Consider the following 20,580-nt stretch of genomic DNA (forward strand, 5'->3'; position numbering starts at 1 on the left):
GGATATTGAGGTGAGGGAATGAGGGACTGGATATTGAGGTGAGGGAAGGAGGGCCTTGACACTGAGGTGAGGGAGTGAGGGACTGAAATCAGACATTATGGTGGGAAGCAGGCAGTTGACAGCAGGAATGTGCAGCACATTAGTATATTGTTGACGGTGTGGTCAATGTAGCAGACAGGGATTAGGAAAAGGAGGAGTTGAAGTCAGAGCTTGGGCATGAACTGTTTTACCTTTATCACCATTTCGAATGTGAAGACTCCAGTGAACACATAGTCAAAGTACCTGAGCACCTGTCAGAGACACACAGAGAGACAGAAAACTCAGTGAAGAGGTTACACAGCAATCAAACACTCTCTTTCTGATCGGAGGCTAGTTCCTTGTTTACAATCTCCCCTTCCCAATTCTCTGTACACCTGACCATGAGGACTTGTAGCCACTAGGGCCTGCAGCTGGACTCTGGTGTTCCTGAGCTGTTCCCCTGAAAGGCCAGAAGTATAACTTAGTTAATCCCTCACCTGCCCATCAGTGATATTTGCCTGACACCACTTCAACATTTAGATGCAATGCAAACAGGCCTCTCAACATATGGGACTGTGGGCAGAGAATAATTGATACAGGAACACACACACACACACACCCCTACTGTAAATCACTTCACCCCCGTCATTTGTACATCACTATATCCTCCACTAACTGCATTCTGCTGTACAGATAGACCCTGCTTGCTTCCATAGTACCCTCCTGTTTGTTTCTGATATTGCTTCAACAATCCAAGATGCAAAAACAGTTCAGATATTGCACTAAAGTGTTGCTTTGTATGGATGAAAACGAGGATCTTAACTGCTTCATAAAATGTGCTGATGTTTGATGGTGGAGAAGAATGTTTCATTAGGCAGCTAGCAAAATCAGCATTTAAGAAAACTGATCATAGAAGCTTTCTCTTTCATGTCACATTGTCCATTTAAACAAGAAACATGCCAAAGTTTAATACTTGCTTTAGTACTTTGGAGCCTATATTTTGTAACTTGATAGACATGATGGTTAAAAAGTGATTCAGAAACATTAAATGTATCACAATATCATTTCATCATTCTTTTCACAGAGGTAGAGCTATGTAGCAGCATGAATGGGGCTTACTGTTGTCAAGAAGTTGCTTATTTTTCAAGCTGTTGTACTGATCCGCAAAATTAACTTTTTTTTGTCTTCTTCCTGAAAGTCCATTTTCCTTCAATATCAAAAATATGTTTCTTTGCTTATTTTCAAGCATTAAATGTTTGACCTCTCTGATACTCTCCCGATTCATGAAGAATGCAGGAAGAAATGCCAGGAGCAGTGCCAGGCATTCCTGGTGAAGGACTATTTGCATGCCAAACAGCATGAGCAGCAAAGGGGAAGACAGAGCTAAGCGATCCCACAACCAACAGTTTAGATCTAAGCTTTGCAGTCCTATAACATCCAGTCGTGAATGGTGCTGGACAATTAAACAGCTCACTGGAGGAGAAGGCTTCACAAATATCCCCATCCTCAATGATGGAAGAGCCCAACACATCAGTTTTTATTTTAAGATGCATAAGACAAAATAGAGCACAGATTGTGTATTTTAGCTCTTCAATGACCCCAGCTGGGGAAAATCTTCATTATCTCTTTTTTTAATTGTCGCGTGGGAAGAATCCACTCCAGCATCTTGATCACCAAGTCTATTTTCAAACTTGCCCCCATCTGCTCTAACTGCTTAAAAACCGAAAGAACTGCGGATGCTGTGAATCAGGAACAAAAACAAAGTTGCTGGAAAAGCTCAGCAGGTCTGGCAGCATCTATGAAGGAAAAATCAGAGTTCACGTTTCGGGTCCGGTGACCCTTCTTCAGAACTCAGTTTTTGTTCCCGCTGTAACTGCTCGTGTGTCTTTATCCTTATATATGCCATCAGCAATCCCAGCAGAGAATAAGCTGGAGAAACGTGTGAATGAGACAAAACATAGTGAATACCGGAAAAATACCGCAGGCTTGGCAGCATCTGTGAAGACAGAAACAGAGTTAACCTTTGAGTCTGGTACAGCTCTTCTTCAGAACTGAAAGGTGTTAGAAATTTCTTTTAAAATTTTGGATAGAGACAGAGGAGGAGGAAGGGGAGCAGATGGTGTGGAGCCCCAACGCAATAGACAAAGAGAATGTTAATGATGGAGAAAAAAGAGATGGACAACTGGTGTAAATTAAGGTGCGGGAGGGAGAGATTTGGTCCTTGCTACTAAGTGCAAAATTAACAAGATACAAACAAGACACAACTGAGGAATGTAACAGAAAGGGAGAACAATATCAATGCAGTCAGTTTCTGAAGTTATGGAATTCAATGTGGAGACTGAGATGGTAAAGTCCCTCAGCAGAAAATGAGGTGGTGCCCCTTGGTTTAGTTGTGCTTGAGTGGAACATTGCAGAAGGTCCAAGATAGAAATGTCGGCTTGAGAGCAAGGTGGGTTATTGAAATGGCAAACAACTGGGGAGTCAGGGTTATTCCTACAGACAGGGTGGAAGTGTTCCTCAAAGTGGTCACCTGGTCTGTATTCAGTGTCGCTAATGCAAAGGAGACCACAGTGTGAGCAGCGAGTATCGTAGATCAGATTGAATGAAGTACAAATGAAACACTACTTCACTTGGAAGGTGTGTTTGGGACCTTGGAAGGAGTGTTACATCTTCTGTTAATGCGCAGCAAGGTGCTGTTGGGGGCTGTGAGAAAGTGTTAGGAGTGATGGAGCAATAAACCAGGCTGTTACAGAGGGAACAGTCCCTGTGATATGCAGACAATGGAGTGGAAGAGGAGATGTGTTTGCTGGTGATATCCTGGTAGAAAGTAATCCTTTGAATGTGGAGACTAGTGGGGTGTGAAGTAAGGACCAGGGGAAGCCTATCACTGCTCTGGGAGGGAGGGGAAGGGATGATGTCAGGAGATGGGTTGGACACAACTAAGGGTCCTCTCAATCATGGGAGAGGGCAATATTTGGCTGAGGAGAGAGGAAGTCATCAGATGCAGCCTGGTGGAAGTTGTCATCACCCTGTGTGCCAAGACTGGGTGTCACCTACCTAGCACTCCAGAGGATATACCAAATTCTTCCTCGCTATCCAGCTCCTCATTTACATTTCTTTTCAGTTTATCTTTGAATTGGTCAGTCACACCAATACTCCCTGATCACAAGGGCTTTATGTTTTGTCCAATTCCTAGTTTAGTTGATAGTCCTTGTCCTTGTCAAAGTCTAGCCTCTGTACCACACTCTGAGCTATGACTCAAAAATTTCACTGTCCTCTAATCAGAGGCTTCTACTGTAAAAACATGACATTTTCTGAAGAAGGGTCTCGGCCCGAAATGTCAGCTTTCCTGCTCCTCTGATGCTGCTTGGCCTGTTGCGTTCATCCAGCTCTACACCGTGTTATCTCATTTTCATTAAGTGTAGTGATTCAAGAAGGTAGATCAGTACCACCTTGTCCAGGGTCCAATAGGGATAGGTAATAAATGCTGGCCTGGCCAGCGATGCCCACATTCTGTGGATGAATAACAAAGCAGGAACTTTGTTCATGTGCATAGATTCTTACAAATGTCCTGACACCACACCCCAGTGTTTTAACTATCTTCTTTTTTTATCCATACCAATTAACAACCACCAATGTTTTACCCTTATCTATTGTTGCGAAGTTGGTATAGTACTTGTGGATTGGAAGTTAGGACGTTAGAATTTGTTTGTAAAATGATAGGGGGATGAGTGCATGGTCCCTTTAAAAGATGGGCTTTTTTTTAGACTTGGAAAAAAAACATGTGCATGCAGCAGAAGCACAGACAGTTCTTGAAATTGAAACGTTGTATTAAAAGGTTATACTGTTAGAAGGCAAAGCAGCATTTTAACCAAAACAACAAGTTTTTGAATTTAACCAATTAACTTAAAGCAGGCCCTAGATACCAAAACCCAATTAAATTTAAAACTGGTGGTTTTGACGGCCTTGGACCAATCCTATTGTAAGAAATTAATAGGTCATCGAGGGTATAAAAGAAGAGGGCATTTGAAAATTGGTCTGAGAGCAAGCTGCCATCTGTTAAGAGAACAGCTCTCAACAGCCATCAGCTCTAAATTAAGAGAAAACTCACTGGCTCTCCCAGAAATCTCTAAACTCTCAGAGTAATCACCATCTAAATAAAGGTATTACGGCACTCATAGCTAATATTCCTGACACAGGAAGTTGATGGAGGAAGATGTCCCTGACTGGACGACAGCAAATGAGGCAAAGAACATTCTGGAAGACTTTTCCTGGCTGTAATTTCGAGAGATTAAGCTTTAATTTTTTATAATTAATTTGGTTTATATAAGTGGTACTTGTATCTATTGGAACAGCATATCATTAAAATTTTGTTTTATTCAGTTAGTAGTTAAGGGGGAATTGTTCGGTTTGTTAGCCATTCTGTTAAATTGTTGATTGTTAGAGTTAGATAAATAAATTGTTACTCATGGATTATAAAGTGAGTAGCAGGGATGTCTTTCATTTAACAACTCCTTTAATAGATTATGAGACGAGGTGAGCTTCTCTGAGGGTTTTGGTTTTAATTATCAGAGAGGTGTCGACAACTCCTTCGTAATATAATGGAATGCATTTGATATCAGCACCTCCTGTTTTCTGCAGAGATTATTTGGATCAGATTTGTCATCTTATCCCAAGGTGATAGTTCAGCAATTCCTGGTTAGTCGTAGATTCATTACAGCGTGGAATTAGGCCATTCAGCCCATCAGGTTTGCATCAACCTTCTGAAGAGCATCCCACCCCATCCCTGTAATCCTGCATTTCCCACAGCCAATCCACTAACCTGTACATCTTTGGACTGTGGGAGGAAACCGGAGCACCCGGAGGAAACCCACGCAGACACACGGAGAATGTGCAAACTCCACACAGACAGTCGCCCAAAGATAGAATTGAACCCAGGTCTCTGGTGCTGTGAGGCAGCAGTGCTAACCACAGTGCCATCTATGGCTACCATCGGAACAGAGTTGCCAGATCTGAAGTGTTAAGTCCACTTTCTTGCAATAGATGCTGCCAGACCTGTTGTAGTTTGCCAGCAATTTCTGGCTTTGTTACCATTTCATTCCACTCTTCAGAGGTTGAATCTCCTCGAGATTGGCCTCTACCCCTCATCCTTCTTTGTTTCCTGGGTTTCTGATGCACCTTGGGATCTGGAAAGGGTGACATTTGGAAGATGATTCCATGTGCAGTTGTTTTTCATTCTCCCTGTCTTCCAGGCAGCTCTCTTCACCTTGTGCCCCACCCTACCCCACGGGTTAGGATAGTGAAATAGGTCCCACAGTCAACACATCTGTTGAGTTTCAGTTATGTGGGCAAGAGCTGAACACTGCACCAGAGTCAAGCAGGGCTCCTGCGCTCGGAGTCAGCAAAGTTCTTCAGCTGCTTTCCATGAATATGAATTTGAGGGAGTTGAAGATAGATAAGTCCCCCGGGCCTGATGGGGTTTATCCAAGGATGCTATGGGAAACGAGGGAAGAGATCGCAGGGCCTTTGGTGACGATCTTTTCATCCTCACTGTCCACGGGTATAGTGCCGGAAGATTGGAGAGTGGCAAACGTCATTCGTTTGTTCAAGAAAGGGAATAGGGATAACCCCGGAAATTTTAGTGGTGGGCAAATTATTGGAAAGGGCTCTGAGAGATAGGATTTATGATCATTTGGATAGGCACAGTTTGATTCGTGATAGTCAGCATGGATTTGTGAGGAGTAGATCATGCCTCACAAACCTTATTGAATTCTTTGAAGAGGTGACCAAACATGTGGATGAAGGTAGAGGAGTGGATGTGGTATACATGGATTTAAGTAAGGCGTTTGATAAGGTTCCCCATGGTAGGCTCATGCAGAAAGTAAGGAGGCATGGGATAGGGGGAAATGTGGCAGATTGGATTCAGAATTGGCTGACCCTTAGAAGACAAAGGGTGGTAGTGGACGGAAACTATTCAACATGGTGCTCAGTTACGAGTGGTGTACTACAAGGATCTGTTCTGGGTCCTCTTCTATTTGTGATTTTTGTAAATGATTTGGATGTAGGAGTGGAAGGGTAGATTAGTAAGTTCGCAGATGATACGTAGGTGGGTCAAGTTGTGGGTAGTGCAGAGGGCTGTTCTAGGTTACAAAGGGACATTGATAGGATGCAGAGCTGGGCTGAGAAGTGGCAGATGGAGTTTAACCCTGAAAAGTGTGAGGTGATTCATTTTGGAAGGACAAATTTGAAAGTAGAATACAGGGTTAACGGAAAGATTCTTTGCAGTGTGGAGGAGCAGAAGGATCTTGGGGTTCATGTCCACAGTTCCCTGAAAGCTGCCACCCAGGTGGATAGAGTTGTTAAGAAGGCGTATGGTGTGTTAGCTTTCATTAATAGAGGGATTGAGTTCAAGAGCCGTGAAGTTATGCTCCAGCTATACAAAACCCTGGTTTGGCCACATCTGGGGTATTGTGTTCAGTTCTGGTTACCTCATTACAGGAAAGATGTGGAAGTGTTGGAAAAGGTGCAGAGGAGATTTACCAGGATGTTGCCTGGAATGGAAGGAAGGTCTTACGAGGAAAGGTTGAGAGAGCTAGGGCTTTTCTCTTTAGAACGACGAAGGATGAAAGGTGACTTGATAGAGGTGTACAAAATGATCAGAGGTATAGATAGAGTGGACAGCCAGAGACTTTTTCCTAGGGTGGAGGTAGCTATTACAAGGGGGCATAGTTTTAAAGTGAGTGGAGGTAGATGTAGCAGAGACATCAGAGGTAGGTTCTTTACTCAGAGAGTGGTAGGGGCGTGGAATGCATTGCCAGCGAGGGTAGTGGAGTCAGCCTCATTAGGGGCATTTAAGCGGCTATTAGATAGGCATTTGAATGATAGAATAAGGTAGGGGTGGAGGTTAGATAGACCTTAGGTTTAGGATAAAAGTTCGGCACAAGATTGTGGGCTGAAGGGCCTGTACTGTGCTGTACTGTTTTATGCTCTGATATGTTTTCCCTTGAGGAACTTACGAACTAACTCAGAAAAACCCCGCTGTCATCTCGTGAAGCTGCCTTCTCCCAGGTTTGGGTCGTGTGCCAACCTACAACCAGTCTCCAGAAACATTTGCCTCAGTTTCTCCAGGAGTTAAACTGTATGGGGTCAATGATATAAACGTCTTTGGTGCTCCAGAGTCTCCTTAGAGTCTCATTGACCAGGAACCCAGTCTCAATTTTTGGGCCCAGAGGCTGTGAGGTGGGCGTCGGTAACAGAGTCAATTTCAGAGCTTTAATAACTCTTCATGGCGTGAATGAATCAACAAAAGATAAACTGTTACACACAGAAAGAAGCAGCAATAACTCTGTCTGGAATAAACTATTAAAGGACAAGGACAAACTTACAGAGGAACTGAAAGCAATTAGCCGTGTCTGGGAGAAAATGGAGTTTAAGTTACAGGAACAAAACTATTTTGACATCTGTTTGATAACTGGCTGCTTTATACCAATAAAAGACAACTGATGGCCATGCAGGAGAGTTTAAGGATTTAACTGCAGGAAAGTGCTGTTTACGAACAGTCACGCCAAATGTAACAAGGAACAAGGAAGCTTCTTCTGAGAAGAAGGCAAGCTGCAGACGTGCAATAATTTGGATGAGTGAATCTTAAGAGTCACCAATAATACCATATCATAGACCTGAAAATCTGTATAAGAATCTAACACCAGTAGAACTCCAGAGAACAACACTGCATAAGGATCGAACACTGGACACTTCCAGAGACAGATGCTGTTGGTTGGAATCGTAGCTAAATTCTACCATTAATTGGTACTAGCCAGGTTGTTGACTTGCTCGCTGAGCTGGCTTGTTTTTGTTCAGATGTTTCGTCACCATGCTAGGTAACATCGTCAGTGGAGCCTCTGATGAAGTGATGTTGTTCTACTCCGCTTGGAATTTATACTGTCCAGTTCGTTATGGTGAGTCGTGTCATTTCTGATTCTGTTCTGTATGGGTTTGTATATGGGGTCCTATTCTATATGTTTGTTGATTGCATTACGGGTGGAGAACCATGCCTCTAGGAATTCCCGTGCGTGTCAATGTTCGGCTTGGGCTACTATAGTTACCTTGTCCCAGTTAAACTGATGGCCTTCATTGTCTGAGTGTACCGATAGTAAGGAGAGTTCGAGCCAAGGTGAGTTGTGAGGCTTAACTTGCTTACCTGAGGGGTCATATTTTGGTTGCTACATGCAATAGTTTAAATCATCATTTCAGTTTTGATTGTCTGTGAGATTTCTTAACAAGTAGCCGAATTAAAGGTAGCTTGTGGTGATTTACCGACAACACGGGACCCTGACCAGTTCCTCTGCAGTGAACTGCTCACCAGGTTGAGGTTGCCTCTTGGTTACTGACTGGGTCCCCAGGACCCATTCCTGAGCTGTAGACAGCAGGACATTCCCAACTGCGCCCATGACTCTGAGAGGTCAAAGCCACTGCGAGCCGAACATTGGGCAATTAGGTGTCACATCCTCCTAGAAGGTCGAGACATGGGCTCTCTGAGCTTGTCTAGCCACCAGGCTGGTGAACAATTTCACCTTGCCTAGTGACCACTTGATCACTGGCCATTACTTCTAGTCAAAGCTGGTGCTTCACATCATTGATCACCAGGAAGGGAGACACACAGCCAGCCCATTGCTTTGTTGGCCACATCTTCTGCTCAGCACAAAGAGCCAAGTGGTACATCTGCTGCTGCTCATCCTCCAGAACTGTTCCCTGCAGCATCAGTGAGTTGGAGGAAGGAAGCTCACCATCCTGCCTGGTCTCCTGACGTTGTCTCAAATCCGTGATCTCTTGCTGACTCTCGCCTTGTCGCAAGGTCTGGTCCCACCCGTCTCTTGCACTGTGGCACATTCCAGTTCTCGCTCCACCGTTCTCCAGTGGCTTGGTCTCTGTCTCCATCCATGAGAAGTTTAAACCCCTCTGCAGTTCTGATGCTGTGCACTGCAGGGTGCTGAGTCATTTTATCAGCAGCTGAGAATGACATGAAGAGCACTTCTCGTAACATGTTCACACGGCAGAATAAGATCAGACAGGCAGAGGGCACATGGCTGATCACCAGGGCATCTAGGAAGAGCAGGGAGTTTACTGAAGGGTTCCCCGAAGTGCATTTTACTCACTAACTGAACTTCCATTCTGGATACTGGTGAGGGCGATATTTCATTGAAGTACTATAGGAATATAGCAGGAGTGGCTTAGCTCCATGGTGGGTAAGGACTGGTGGTTTGGAGACCAGGTTCGAGGAAACTGAAGAGAATGAAAGGGCAATAGTGCATGTGACAGAGGAAAAAGACAGGTGTCTCTGCGACTGTAAATGTGACTCCAGGATGGTGGGTGGCCCTGGTACCAGAATCCAGGATGTCACAGAGTGACCGCAGGCCATTCTTCTGGGGGAGGGTGAAGAACCAGAAGGTACAGTCTCTGTTGGCACCAATGACATGGGTAGAAAGGGGCATGATGCCCTGCAGGGGAAACTGAGGAAACTGGGCAAGAGCCTGAAAACCAGCCCTGGAAGGCCATCATTCTCAGGATCACTCCCAGTGCCACGTACTGGTGAGAACCGAAAGGGGAAGACTGAGTGAACAAACACATGGCTGGGAAAGTGGGGCAGGAGGGAGCGACTGAGATCGCTGGGATGCTGCGAGAGGTTCTGGGACAGGTGGGCCCTGTCTAAAGGAGGGAATCACATCCGAGGAGGTCTGGGATTAATATCCTCCTGGGAGATTTATAGTAAGTAGAAACGTTGGAAAAGGAAAGCAGAATTTGCCCCAAAATCAACCGGGGTCAAATTACAGAATTGTGTTCAAAGAGACAGAATGAAAAGCACGCTATCTGAATGCATACAGCATTCGCAAGATAGTTACATTTAAGGTGTCAGCAGAAGTAAAGGTGTGTAACTGAATTACCATAAAGAGATGTGGCAGCAGGGTGATCAACGGCAGGAATTGAATTTTTCTTTTATTCATTCACGGGGTGTGGGTGTCGCAGGCTGGCCAGCGTTTATTACCCACCCCTAAGTGCCTTGGAGAAGGTGGTAGCAAGCTCCTTCTTGAACTGCAGCAGTATCATAGATTCATAGGATCCCTACACTATGGAAGCAGGCCATTCAGCCCATCAAGTCCACACTGACCCTCTGAGGAGCATCCCACCCCAGACCTATTCCCCCACCCTATCCCTGTAACCCTACATTTGCTGATCCACCTAGCCTGCACATCCCTGGGCACGATGGGCAATTTTAGCATGGCCAATCCACCCTAACCTGCACATGTCTGGACTGTGGGAGGAAACCAGTGAACCCGGCAGAAGACCACACAGACACAGAGGGAACGTGCAAAGTCCACACAGACAGTCCCCCGAGGCTAGAATAGTGTAGGTCGACCCACAATGCAGTTAGGGAGAGGATGCCAGGATTTTGACCCAGCGACAGTCAAGGACCAGTGATATATTTCAAAGTCTTGCCTGGAAGAGTGCTACTTCAGCAATACTAAAGAAACTCAATACCATCTAGGACAAAGCAGCCCGTTTGATTGGCACCACGTCCACAAGCATCCACTCCCTCCACCACCAACGCTCAGTAGCAGCAGCGTGTACTATCTACAAGATAAGCTGCAGAAATTCACCAAAGATCCTTGGATAGCACCTTCCAAACCCACAACAACTTCCAATTAGAAGGACAAAGGGCAGCAGATACATGGGAACATCACCACTTGCAAGTTCCCCTTCAAGCCGTTCACCATCCTGACTTGGAAATATATGCTGTTCCTACAGAGTCACAGAGACAAAATCCTAGAACTCCCTCCCTGAGTACATTGTGGGTCCATCTACAGCTTGTAGTCTGCAGCAGTTCAAGAAGACAGCCCACCACCACCTCAAGGGGCAACTAGGGATGGGCAATAAATGCTGGCCCAGCCAGCAACACCCACAAAGAAACAAAATCATAAAGCAATGCACGTAAAACAGTGCAAGACCGAACACTATAACAAGGAAGTGGCTCAACTCCTGGTCTCTCTCTCTCAACACCGATGGCTCTGTAGGTCCCCTTAAAAGGTTACCTGGACAGGGGATGTCTCCACCTGTAATGGCAATTATTGTAAAGCTGGAAACTCTTTGAGAGCACAAAGCCAGAGGGATCCTGCAGCTAACCTAGGGGCAGAATTAATGCATGAGTGCGACACTGTCTCAACTACTCTCATTTTGTTTGCATGAATCAGCAGGGTTTGTTCTGATACGAGATTCTGCAGAAATGGACTGCAGTGCCCTGGAGACTGGTTTTCAATATCTGGAGGAATTCCAGGATAATCCCTGAGGTGGTGACCTGGTGCCCGTGTGTAGGCAGTACCTGGCAGCCTTCCCGCACACCGTCCAGCTGTGGCAGATGCGCCAGCCTTACCTGGTTCCTTTCGGAGTCTTTGTGAATGGGGTCCTCTGCGGCCAGAGCTATACTGCTGGCTGCGATCACCAGCAGGATGCACATCTCAAAGTACCGCAGGTTCACGACGAAGTGACACGCCTTGCGCAGCCTGCCAGGTCAGAGACAGAGAGGGAGGAACAGTTACCACGGAGGAAGAGACTCCCCTTGCAGGTTGGCAAAGTCGCCCTGGCCCTCGACCCTGCTGGGACAGCATGCCAGGCTGGCATTCGGGACTCAGTGAGCACGGTCTGACTGCCAACCTACACCTACACCTCACCCACCCCTCCCCACCCTGATGCCACCATCCCAGATTTCAAAGGGTGGGCAGAGAATCTCATCGGGCCAGTGTTGAAAAAGAACCACTCTGTCTCCGAGGAACAGCCCACTCGGCTGCGCTAACATACATCTCCACTGACAGCGGGAATGTCAAGGAATAGTAACCTGAAGGCGCAGGCGAATACATGGAGAACATCGGCTACAATGCAACCATGGCAGCTGCTGGAATGTAAACTGGCTAAATAGATACGAGCAATGATTATCAAAGAAACCGACCCAGTTCACTCATGTCCGATAGGGAAGGAAATCCGCCATCAAGTTCGAAGAGTTAGGGTACACTCTTTCAGTGGATGTGTGTGAGAGTCAACAGTGAGATGGCACCAGGAACTTCTGAGCGTCTGGCAGGAGGTTAGAAGGGTCACAGCCCTCAAGCTGAGGCAATCCACCCCCGTTCTCCCTGCGACGATACAAACACCCAGGTCAAAGAAAGCACACTCTTACAGACCTGCACCTCCTCAGCATGGTGCGCTCTGATTCTAGCCTGCTCTGTGCTATCCTCTCTGTTTCAGTGTGCAACATGCTTCCCATTTTCATTTTGATTTGTTCACAAGGGCTGGGCCAGCATTTATTGCCCATTCCCAGTTGACCTTGGAAAAGGTGGCATGCTTTCTGGTTTTCTTTATGTTAGCTCAAGAAACACATATACCCCAGAGAGTCAGGTTCTTGCGGTTGTTGACTTGCTCACCGAGCCGGTGGGTTTGATTGCAGACGTTACATTTACCTGCTAGGTAACATTGTCAGTGCGCTTCCAGTGAAGTGTCGGTATTCTGTCCCAAGTGTTAATTACGTGTCTCAGTTTGCTGGGGTGGGTGGCATCACTTCCGTATTTGTTTTAGCAGTTGGTATATGGGGTGCAGCTCTACATGTTTTTTAATGGGGTTCCGGTTTGAATGTCAGGCCTCCAGGAAATCTCGTGCGCGTCTTTGCTTGGCTTGTCCTATGATAGCTACGTTGTCCCAGTCGAATTGTGTCCTCTTTGTCCATGTGTATTGAAATGAGTGATAGTTGGTCATGTCTCTTGGTAGCTAGTTGGTGTTCATGAATCCTGATGGCTAGTTTCCTTCCGGTTTGCCCTATGTAATGTTTTTGGCAGTCTTTGCATGGTATCTTGTAAATAATGTTGGTTCTGTTAGTTGTGGTTGTCGGACCCTTTATTCTTGTCAGTAGATGTCATAGTGAAGCTGTAGGTTTGTGAGTTACCATGATTCCTAGGGATGGAGTAATCTGCTGGTCATTTCAGACATGTCCGTAATGTATGGAAGGGTGACTAGTGTCTCTGGACGTGTCGTGCTTCCTGTTGTGGTCTGTTGTGTAAGCATCGGTGGATTATGCTTTTCGGGTAGCCGTTGTTTCCAAAGGCGCTGTGTAGGTATTCTTCCTCAGCTTTGCACAGCTCCGGGGTGCTGCAGAGTGTCGTGGCTCACTTGAACAGTGTTTTGGTGCAGCTCCGTTTGTTGGTATTGGGACGATTGCTATTGTAGTTGAGTACCTGATCCATATGGGTGGCCCTCCTGTGTACCCTGATCTGGAGCTCACCATTGGCCATATGTTTGACATCACGTCTAGGAAGGCAAGTCTGTTGTTGTTCTCCTCTTTCCTGGTGAATTTTATGCCGGTGAGGATGTTGTTTAGGGGTTAGGTGGGCTTCCTCCAGTTTGGAGTGTTTGATAATGACAAAGATGGCATCCACATGGCGGATCCATAGTTTTGGTTGGAAGGGCTGTCCATTCCAGTCTTTGCATTGTGGCCTGCACTATTAATCCTGACATCGGTGATCCCATGGGTTTTACTAATGATTTGTCCGTATACCTTGCCATTGAAGATGAAGTGGATTGTGAGGCACAGATCCAGTAGTTTGAGGGTGCCATCTTTGCTGATGGTGTTGGTGTTGTTAGGTGTCTGTATCCCTGGTAGTGAGGCCAGTGTTTCCTTAGCCAGGGGAATGTTTATGGAGGTAAATAGTGCAGTCACATCGAAGGAGACCATGATCTCGTCCTCATCTATTCTGGTGTCCTTGATGATGTTCAGGAATTCTTGGGCGGAGTGGATCGAGTGGTTTCAGCCGTATACTAGGTGTTTCAGTCTCTTTTGTTGTTCTTTCACTAGTCTGTATGTCAGTGCACCCGGAAGTGAGACTATGGGTCTAAGGGGTCTTCCGGCTTCTATACTTTGAGGAGTCTATAGAAGCTGGCTGTGTTTGATCCTCCTGGTTCCATTCTCTTGTAATCAAGTTTGCTAACTTCACTCGTTTTGTGTAGATTCCTCAAGGCGGTTTTCCAGTTGTGGTGTTGGGTCTGTCGCCATCTGTTAGTAGGTGTTGGTATCTGCGAGTAAAGTGTTTGCTTTCTCACTGCGCTGTGTTCTGTTCAGTATAACAGTCATGTGCCCTTTGTCTGCTGGTAGGATTACAATGTTCCTGTCTCAAAGAAGGATACCAATTCGCCTGGGACAATGTAGCCATCCTAGGACAAGCCAAGCTTAGACACGCACAAGAATTCCTGGAGGCCTGGCACTCAAACCGGAACTCCATTAACAAACATGTAGAGTTGGACCCCAAAAACCAATCACTAAGAAACAAATCTGGAAGTGATGCCACCCACACCAACAAACCGAGACACATAAATAACAAGCCGGACAGAACACTGACGCTTTACCGGAGGTGCACTGATGATGTTACCTAGCAGGGTGATAAAACATCTGCAATCAAATGCACCAGCTCGGCGAGCAAGTCAACAACCGCATCGACAACCTGAAGCTACAAATCTTCTCAAAAATCTTGAGTCAGGTTCTTGTTGAGGGAGATGTCTGGAAGTTTATTAACATCACTTTACAAGGTTAACACAAACAGTCTGGGTTGGGAGTCACTAATATGGCTGTGCATTACACACACACTGACTGACTGACTGAATGCACTATGTAGCTTCTACGTGACACAGAGTGAGTGACTGAACATCATTGCAACACTAAATGTTCTGATGTCTCAAAGGTACAGGTCTGTGTGAACTGGAATCCAAAATGCAATTCCCTCCAATCCAGCTTTTATCTCCCCTTTTGAGAGATTGGGGAACTCTATTTCAAAAAGGATAAATAAACATTCAGATAACACTGTGGGGGGAGGGGTGGTGTACCAGATCTAGGCTTTATATGTACAGCTGTGATGATTTGCTTCACTTTGCTGTCATTACAGATGTATGTTATAGATGTGTGTCAGTTCATTAAAAATGTGTATGATGTTGATGGTTTAAAGCACAGATTTTCCATCTATTTTTTCACAGGACTTGCTCATTCCAATATCGTATGACCTTGGTTGGATGACTTAGCAGCTTTCCTTGAACCAATGTGTTTGTATGCTTTGTCCTGGTTCAAAGTGGGATAAGTGTCTTTCTGCTTGTTGGTTGGACCCCTCAGATCATTTTCCCGGCTTCTTTCCTACAAGAAAGTTGTGCACATGTTGTTTCACGTAGGGACCAATAACTTGAAGTTCATTACCATCACCAACCAATCATGAGTACAATATGGAGACAGGAACAGTGTCAACATTTTGAGTCCAGTTTGAGATCTAAAGAAGTCAGACTGGGCTCGAAATGTTAACTCTGCTTCTCTCCCCACACATGCTGCCTGATGAGTTTCTCCAGCAATTTCTCACAACAGTAGGGAGCTATCTTCTTGAACTGATGCAGTCCATGTGTTGTAGGTAGACCTACAATGCTGTGTGGGTGGGGATTCCAGGATTTTGACCCAGCAACGGTGAAGGAATGGCGTTATATTTCCAAGTCAGGATGCTGAGTGGCTTGGAAAGGAATTTGGAGGTGGTGGTGTTCCTATATGTCTGCTGCCCTTGTCCTTTTAGATGGAAGTAGTCATGGGTTTGGAAGATTTAGGATGGCATACATTGCTCCTTCTCAGCGTCAATGTTGGAAGGAGTGGATGCTTGTGGATGTGGTGCTAATCAAGCGGACTGCTTTGTCCTGGATAATGTCAAGCTTTTTGAGTGTTGTTGGACCTGTACTCTTCCAGGGAAGTGGGGAATATTCCATCACACTCCTGACTTATGCCTTTGTACAAGCTTTGGGGTCAGGAATTGTGTTAGTCACTGCAGGATTCCCAGTCTCTGATTAGTTCTTATAGCCAGAGTATTTTCAGTTGAGGTTCTGGTCAGTGGTAACCCCCAGGATGTTGGTAGTGGGGCATTCAGTGGTGGTAACACCATTGAATGTCAAGGGTCAACAGTTGGATTCTCCCTTGTTGGAGATGGTTATTGAGTGGCGTGAATGTTACTGACCACTTAACAAGTGCAAGTCTTAAAATTTTCCAGACCTTGCTGCATTGTGCGAACGATGACTTGCGAACGGTGGTACTGAATGCCGTGCAATCATCACACCTGACCTTACACTGAAGGCGTAGGCAAGGATGAAAAGTTGGGAGATGTGTCTGAGATGAGGGTTGTGCTGGTGAATCGTGTTTACTGCAATGGTGGATGCAGTGCTTTCAGGTTGTGGTGCAATTATTCCTCTATATGTTCATGTGATCTTACCTTGACCACTAGTGTCAAGTCCCTAAATCTTTTGTGTCTTTGGAGCCGGGTACTGGGGCAATGCTGCTGGTTATCGCCTCCTGGGTCATCTCCTCCCAAATTCACTGCTTCTGTGACTTCCTTCCCCACTGTGGATGAAGGACATCACTCCTCTATTGGAGAGAGATAGTAGGAACTGCAGATGCTGGAGAATCTGAGATAATAAGGCCCAAAACGTCAGCCTTCCTGCTCCTTTGATGCTGCTTGGCCTGCTGGGTTCATCTAGCTCTACGCCTTGTTATCTCACTCCTCGATTGGAGATTCTTTACCAGGGACTCGACAGACCAAGAAGCCGTGAACCCTCTCCTGGGTCATGGAGCCATCCAGTAAACTGCTTCGGTCCTAGGCCACCACATTGCACAGCTTCAGCGTGAATGGGTCAGGTCCCATTATACACACAGAAACATGCCAACTGAAGTCCAACCGTTAAATAGGCCACTGTCTCTTAGCAAGCGGAGCCAGCTTTAAATCGTGTGAGTTTAAGGATTTGAATGCAGGAACAGGGATATCTCACTGCAATTGTACAGGGCCTTGGTGAGACCACACCTGGAGGACTATGTGCAGTTTGATCTCCATATGTGAGGAAGGATGTCCTGGCTATGGAGTGAGTGCAGTGAAAGTTTACCAGACTGATTCCTGGGATGGCAGAGTTGACGTATGAGGAAGGACTGGATCGGTTAGGACTATATTCACCAGAGTGAAGAATAAAGGGGTCGGGGTGGAATCTCATAGAAATCGATAAAATTCTAACCTGATTACTGAGGTGCCTTCCTCAACCATTCCAGAGGGCAGTTAAGAGTCAACCACATTGCTGTGGGTCTGGAGTCACATGTAGGCCAGACCAGGTAAGGATGGCAGATTTCCTTCCCCTGAAGAGAACCAGATGGCATTTGAACAACAATCGATGTTAGTTGTATTGGTCACGATTACTGAGACCAGCTTTCATTTTCAGACTTTTATTAACAGGACTAGACAGGGTAAATGCAGGAAGAATGTTCTCTACGATCGAGGAGTTCAGAATCAGGAATCACAGTCTAAGGATGTGGGGTAGGCCATTTAGGACTGAGATGAGGAGAAATGCCTTCACCCAGAGAGATGTTGAGGCCAAAACTTTAAACGTTTCAAGAAGGAGTTAGATATATTGCTTAGGGCTAAAGGAAACAAAGGATATGGGGAGAAAGAGGGTACAGGGGACTGAGTTGGATAGTCAGCCATGATCGTCTTGAATGGTAGAGGAGGTTTGAAGGGCTGAATGGCCTCCTCCTGCTCCCATTTTCTATGTTTCCATGAATCATCATTGAATTCCCTAATTAAGTGTGAAATCCACACATTTTAGCCACTATCCTTATATGGTTTTCTCCATGAGGTACTGAAACCCTTACGTTGTTCAGAGTCTGTTGTGTAGGAATGATGATTATAATTTTACTGTGATTTGAATTCTATATTCAGTCTTCCAATATCCCATCCTCGACTCCCCGGTTACCTGTTATATTCGTCTAGGTGTCTACAACTGCAATATTTTTATTAGTTAGTCCATTGTGTGACTTCTTTTTCCCAATGTATGTTATATTGCAATTCAACATTTGAGCTGCAAATAAGTCTGTTGAATAAAACACGATCATTATCAAGTCAACATCTACTTACAGCCTTTCCCCTGAGTATGGGGAATGGATGGGGAATAGGCAGAACAGTTGGAACACTTTTCTCACAGTGCACAAGCTCCCTGTTAATTCAAAACAGCACAGAGACATGGGGGACCTGCACACTCTCATGGACTATCACATCCAAAGGAGATGCATAGAAATTAGAGGTGACATTAAGTATTGGATAAATTCCTCTAACGTTTGGGGAGGAGACCCCTCACCCCAAATCTCAAGGAAAAACTGAAGCAAGGGGGATGATGCTGGATGGAATGCATTTCTTTTAACCCATCCCAAACTGCCTTTTTATTGGAGAGCCTTGCTTGGCCATTTCGGAGGATAGTTAAGAGTCAACCTCACTCCTCTGTGTCTGGAGTCACACGTAGGCCAGACCAGGTAAGGATGGCGGAATTCCTTCCCTGAAGTAGGCAGCCCTACAAGAGAGGGGGTGGTCCTTGACTTAATTCTAGTAAAAGAAGCTGGGCAAGTGATTGAAGTATCAGTGGGGGAGCATTTTGCATACAGTGATCATAACTTTCATTCGACTCAAGGTTGTTATGGAAAAGTAGAAGGCTGGGCCTGAAATCAAAGTTCTCAACATGGAGTAAGGTTGATTTTAATAAGCTCAGATATGATTTGGCCAGAGTGAACTGGGAGCAGATTCTTTCAGGTAAATCTGTCTTAGAACACAGGGATACATTCAAGATGAAAACATGGAGAGTACAGGGCTAACATGTTCCAATTAAAGAAATAGGTTGGGACCATCAAATCCTGCAAACCCTGGATATCAAGGGATATACAGCATTGGATTAAGAGAAAAACGGAGGTTTATGGCAGATACTGAGGGCTCAAAGCAGCAGAACCCTAGAGGAGTATAGAATGTGCAAGTGGGAACTTAAAAGGGAGATTAGGAGAGCTAAAAGAGGATATGAAAGGATACTGGCAGGTAAAATAAAGGAAAATGCCAAGTTGTTTCCCGGATATATTAACGGCGAAAGGATAATGAAGGAAAGGGCGAGGCCCATTCAGGACCACAGGAGTAATTTGTGTGTGGAGCCAGAGGATGTAGGTAGAGTTCTAAATCAGTTCTTTGTGCCAGTGTTAATGAGGGACATTATGGGCGTAGAAATCAGGAAGAAGGTCTTTGATACAATTAAAGCAATTAGCAAAGGCAGAGAGGAGGTTCTGAGAGGTCCAGCAGGCTTAAGAGTAGTTAAATTTCCAGGGCTGGGAGAAATGTATCCCAGGTTGGTGAGTGTTATTTCCTCTCTGGCCACAGGAGAGGTGTTAGGGGTCTGGAGGATAGCCAATGTGGTACCATTATTCAAGAAGGGAGCAAGGGATAAATCAGGAAACTACAGGCTAGTCAGTACAACCTCAGTCGTGGGGAAACTACTGGGACACAATTCTGAAGGACAGAAAGAATTTGCATTTGGAGAGAGGCAGGGATTAATCAAGAACAGTCAGCATGGTTTTGTTAAGGGGAGGTCACGTCTGACCAACTGGATTGAGGTAGATGAGAGCAATGCTTTTGATATTGTCTACTTGGATTTTAGCAAGGCTTTTGGGAGACTGATAGCAAAGGTATGAGCACATGGGATCCAAGGAAATTTGACAACTCGGATCCGCAATTAACTGAGAGTGACGAAGCAGAGGGTGATGGTTGAGGGGTGTTTCTCCGACTGGAAGTTTGTGTTCAGTGGGGTCACACAGGGGTCAGTGTTGGAGTCCTTGCTGTTTATGGTTTATTTAAATGATTTAGACTTGAATGTAAAAGGGTTGATCAATAAGTTCACAGCTAATACAAAAAATTGGTGGTGTGTTAAATATGAGAAGGAGGTCCTTAGATTACAGTAGGATATAAACGGGTCAGTCAGATGGGCTGATCAGTGGCAAACAGTATTCAATCCAGATAAGTGTGAGGGGATGTACTTGGGCCGGACAAACAAGGCAAGGGAATATATGATGGATGGTAGGACCCTGGGAAGCACTGAGGATCAGTACACTGGTCCCTTAAGGTATCAGGACAGGTTATGAAGGCATATGAGATATTTGCCTTTATTAGCCAAGGCATAGATTTTAAGAGCAGGGAGATTATACTGGAACTGTACAAATTATTAGTTAGGTCACAGCTAGAATACTGTGCGCAGTTCTGTAATCCATATTATAGGAAGGATGTTATTGCACTGGAGAGGGTGTGGATGAGACATACCAGGCTGCTTGAGCTGGAGAGTTCAGTTTTGAAGCATCAGGAGGGGCAGGAAAGCTGATGTTTCGGGTTGGGACCCTTCTTCAGAAATGGGGGAGGGGAAGGGATCTCTGAAAATAAATCGGGGGGGGAGGCGCAGTGATAGAAGGTGGATAGTGGAGCAGATAGGTGGAGAGAAGACGGACAGGTCAAGGAGGCAGGAATGGAGCCGGTAAAGGTGAGTGTAGGTAGGAAGTGGGGGTGGGGATTGGTCAGTGAGGTGGGAGGAGCGGATAGGTGGGAGAGAAGATGGACAGGTCAAGGAGGCGAGGATGAGTGGGGGCGCTGGTCTTGGGTTGAGGTTGGGGGTGGGGAGATTTTG

General features: G+C 45.5%; 1 protein-coding gene across 1 annotated transcript in view; it reads right to left on the reverse strand.

Annotated features, from left to right (window-relative positions):
* LOC109915498 (probable voltage-dependent R-type calcium channel subunit alpha-1E) overlaps positions 1-20,580 on the reverse strand; it is a 148,876-nt gene that overhangs the window by 79,081 nt on the left and 49,215 nt on the right. Inside the window, exons 17-18 of the mRNA XM_048602005.1 lie at positions 11,441-11,570; positions 231-290 (exon numbers count right to left, since the gene is read on the reverse strand). Of these exons, the coding sequence (XP_048457962.1) occupies positions 231-290; positions 11,441-11,570 (190 nt within the window). The remainder of the gene's footprint in view (positions 1-230; positions 291-11,440; positions 11,571-20,580) is intronic.

This window comes from Rhincodon typus, chromosome 10 (assembly GCF_021869965.1).
Source record: "Rhincodon typus isolate 14 chromosome 10, sRhiTyp1.1, whole genome shotgun sequence".
Classification (NCBI taxonomy): Eukaryota; Metazoa; Chordata; class Chondrichthyes; order Orectolobiformes; family Rhincodontidae; genus Rhincodon; species Rhincodon typus.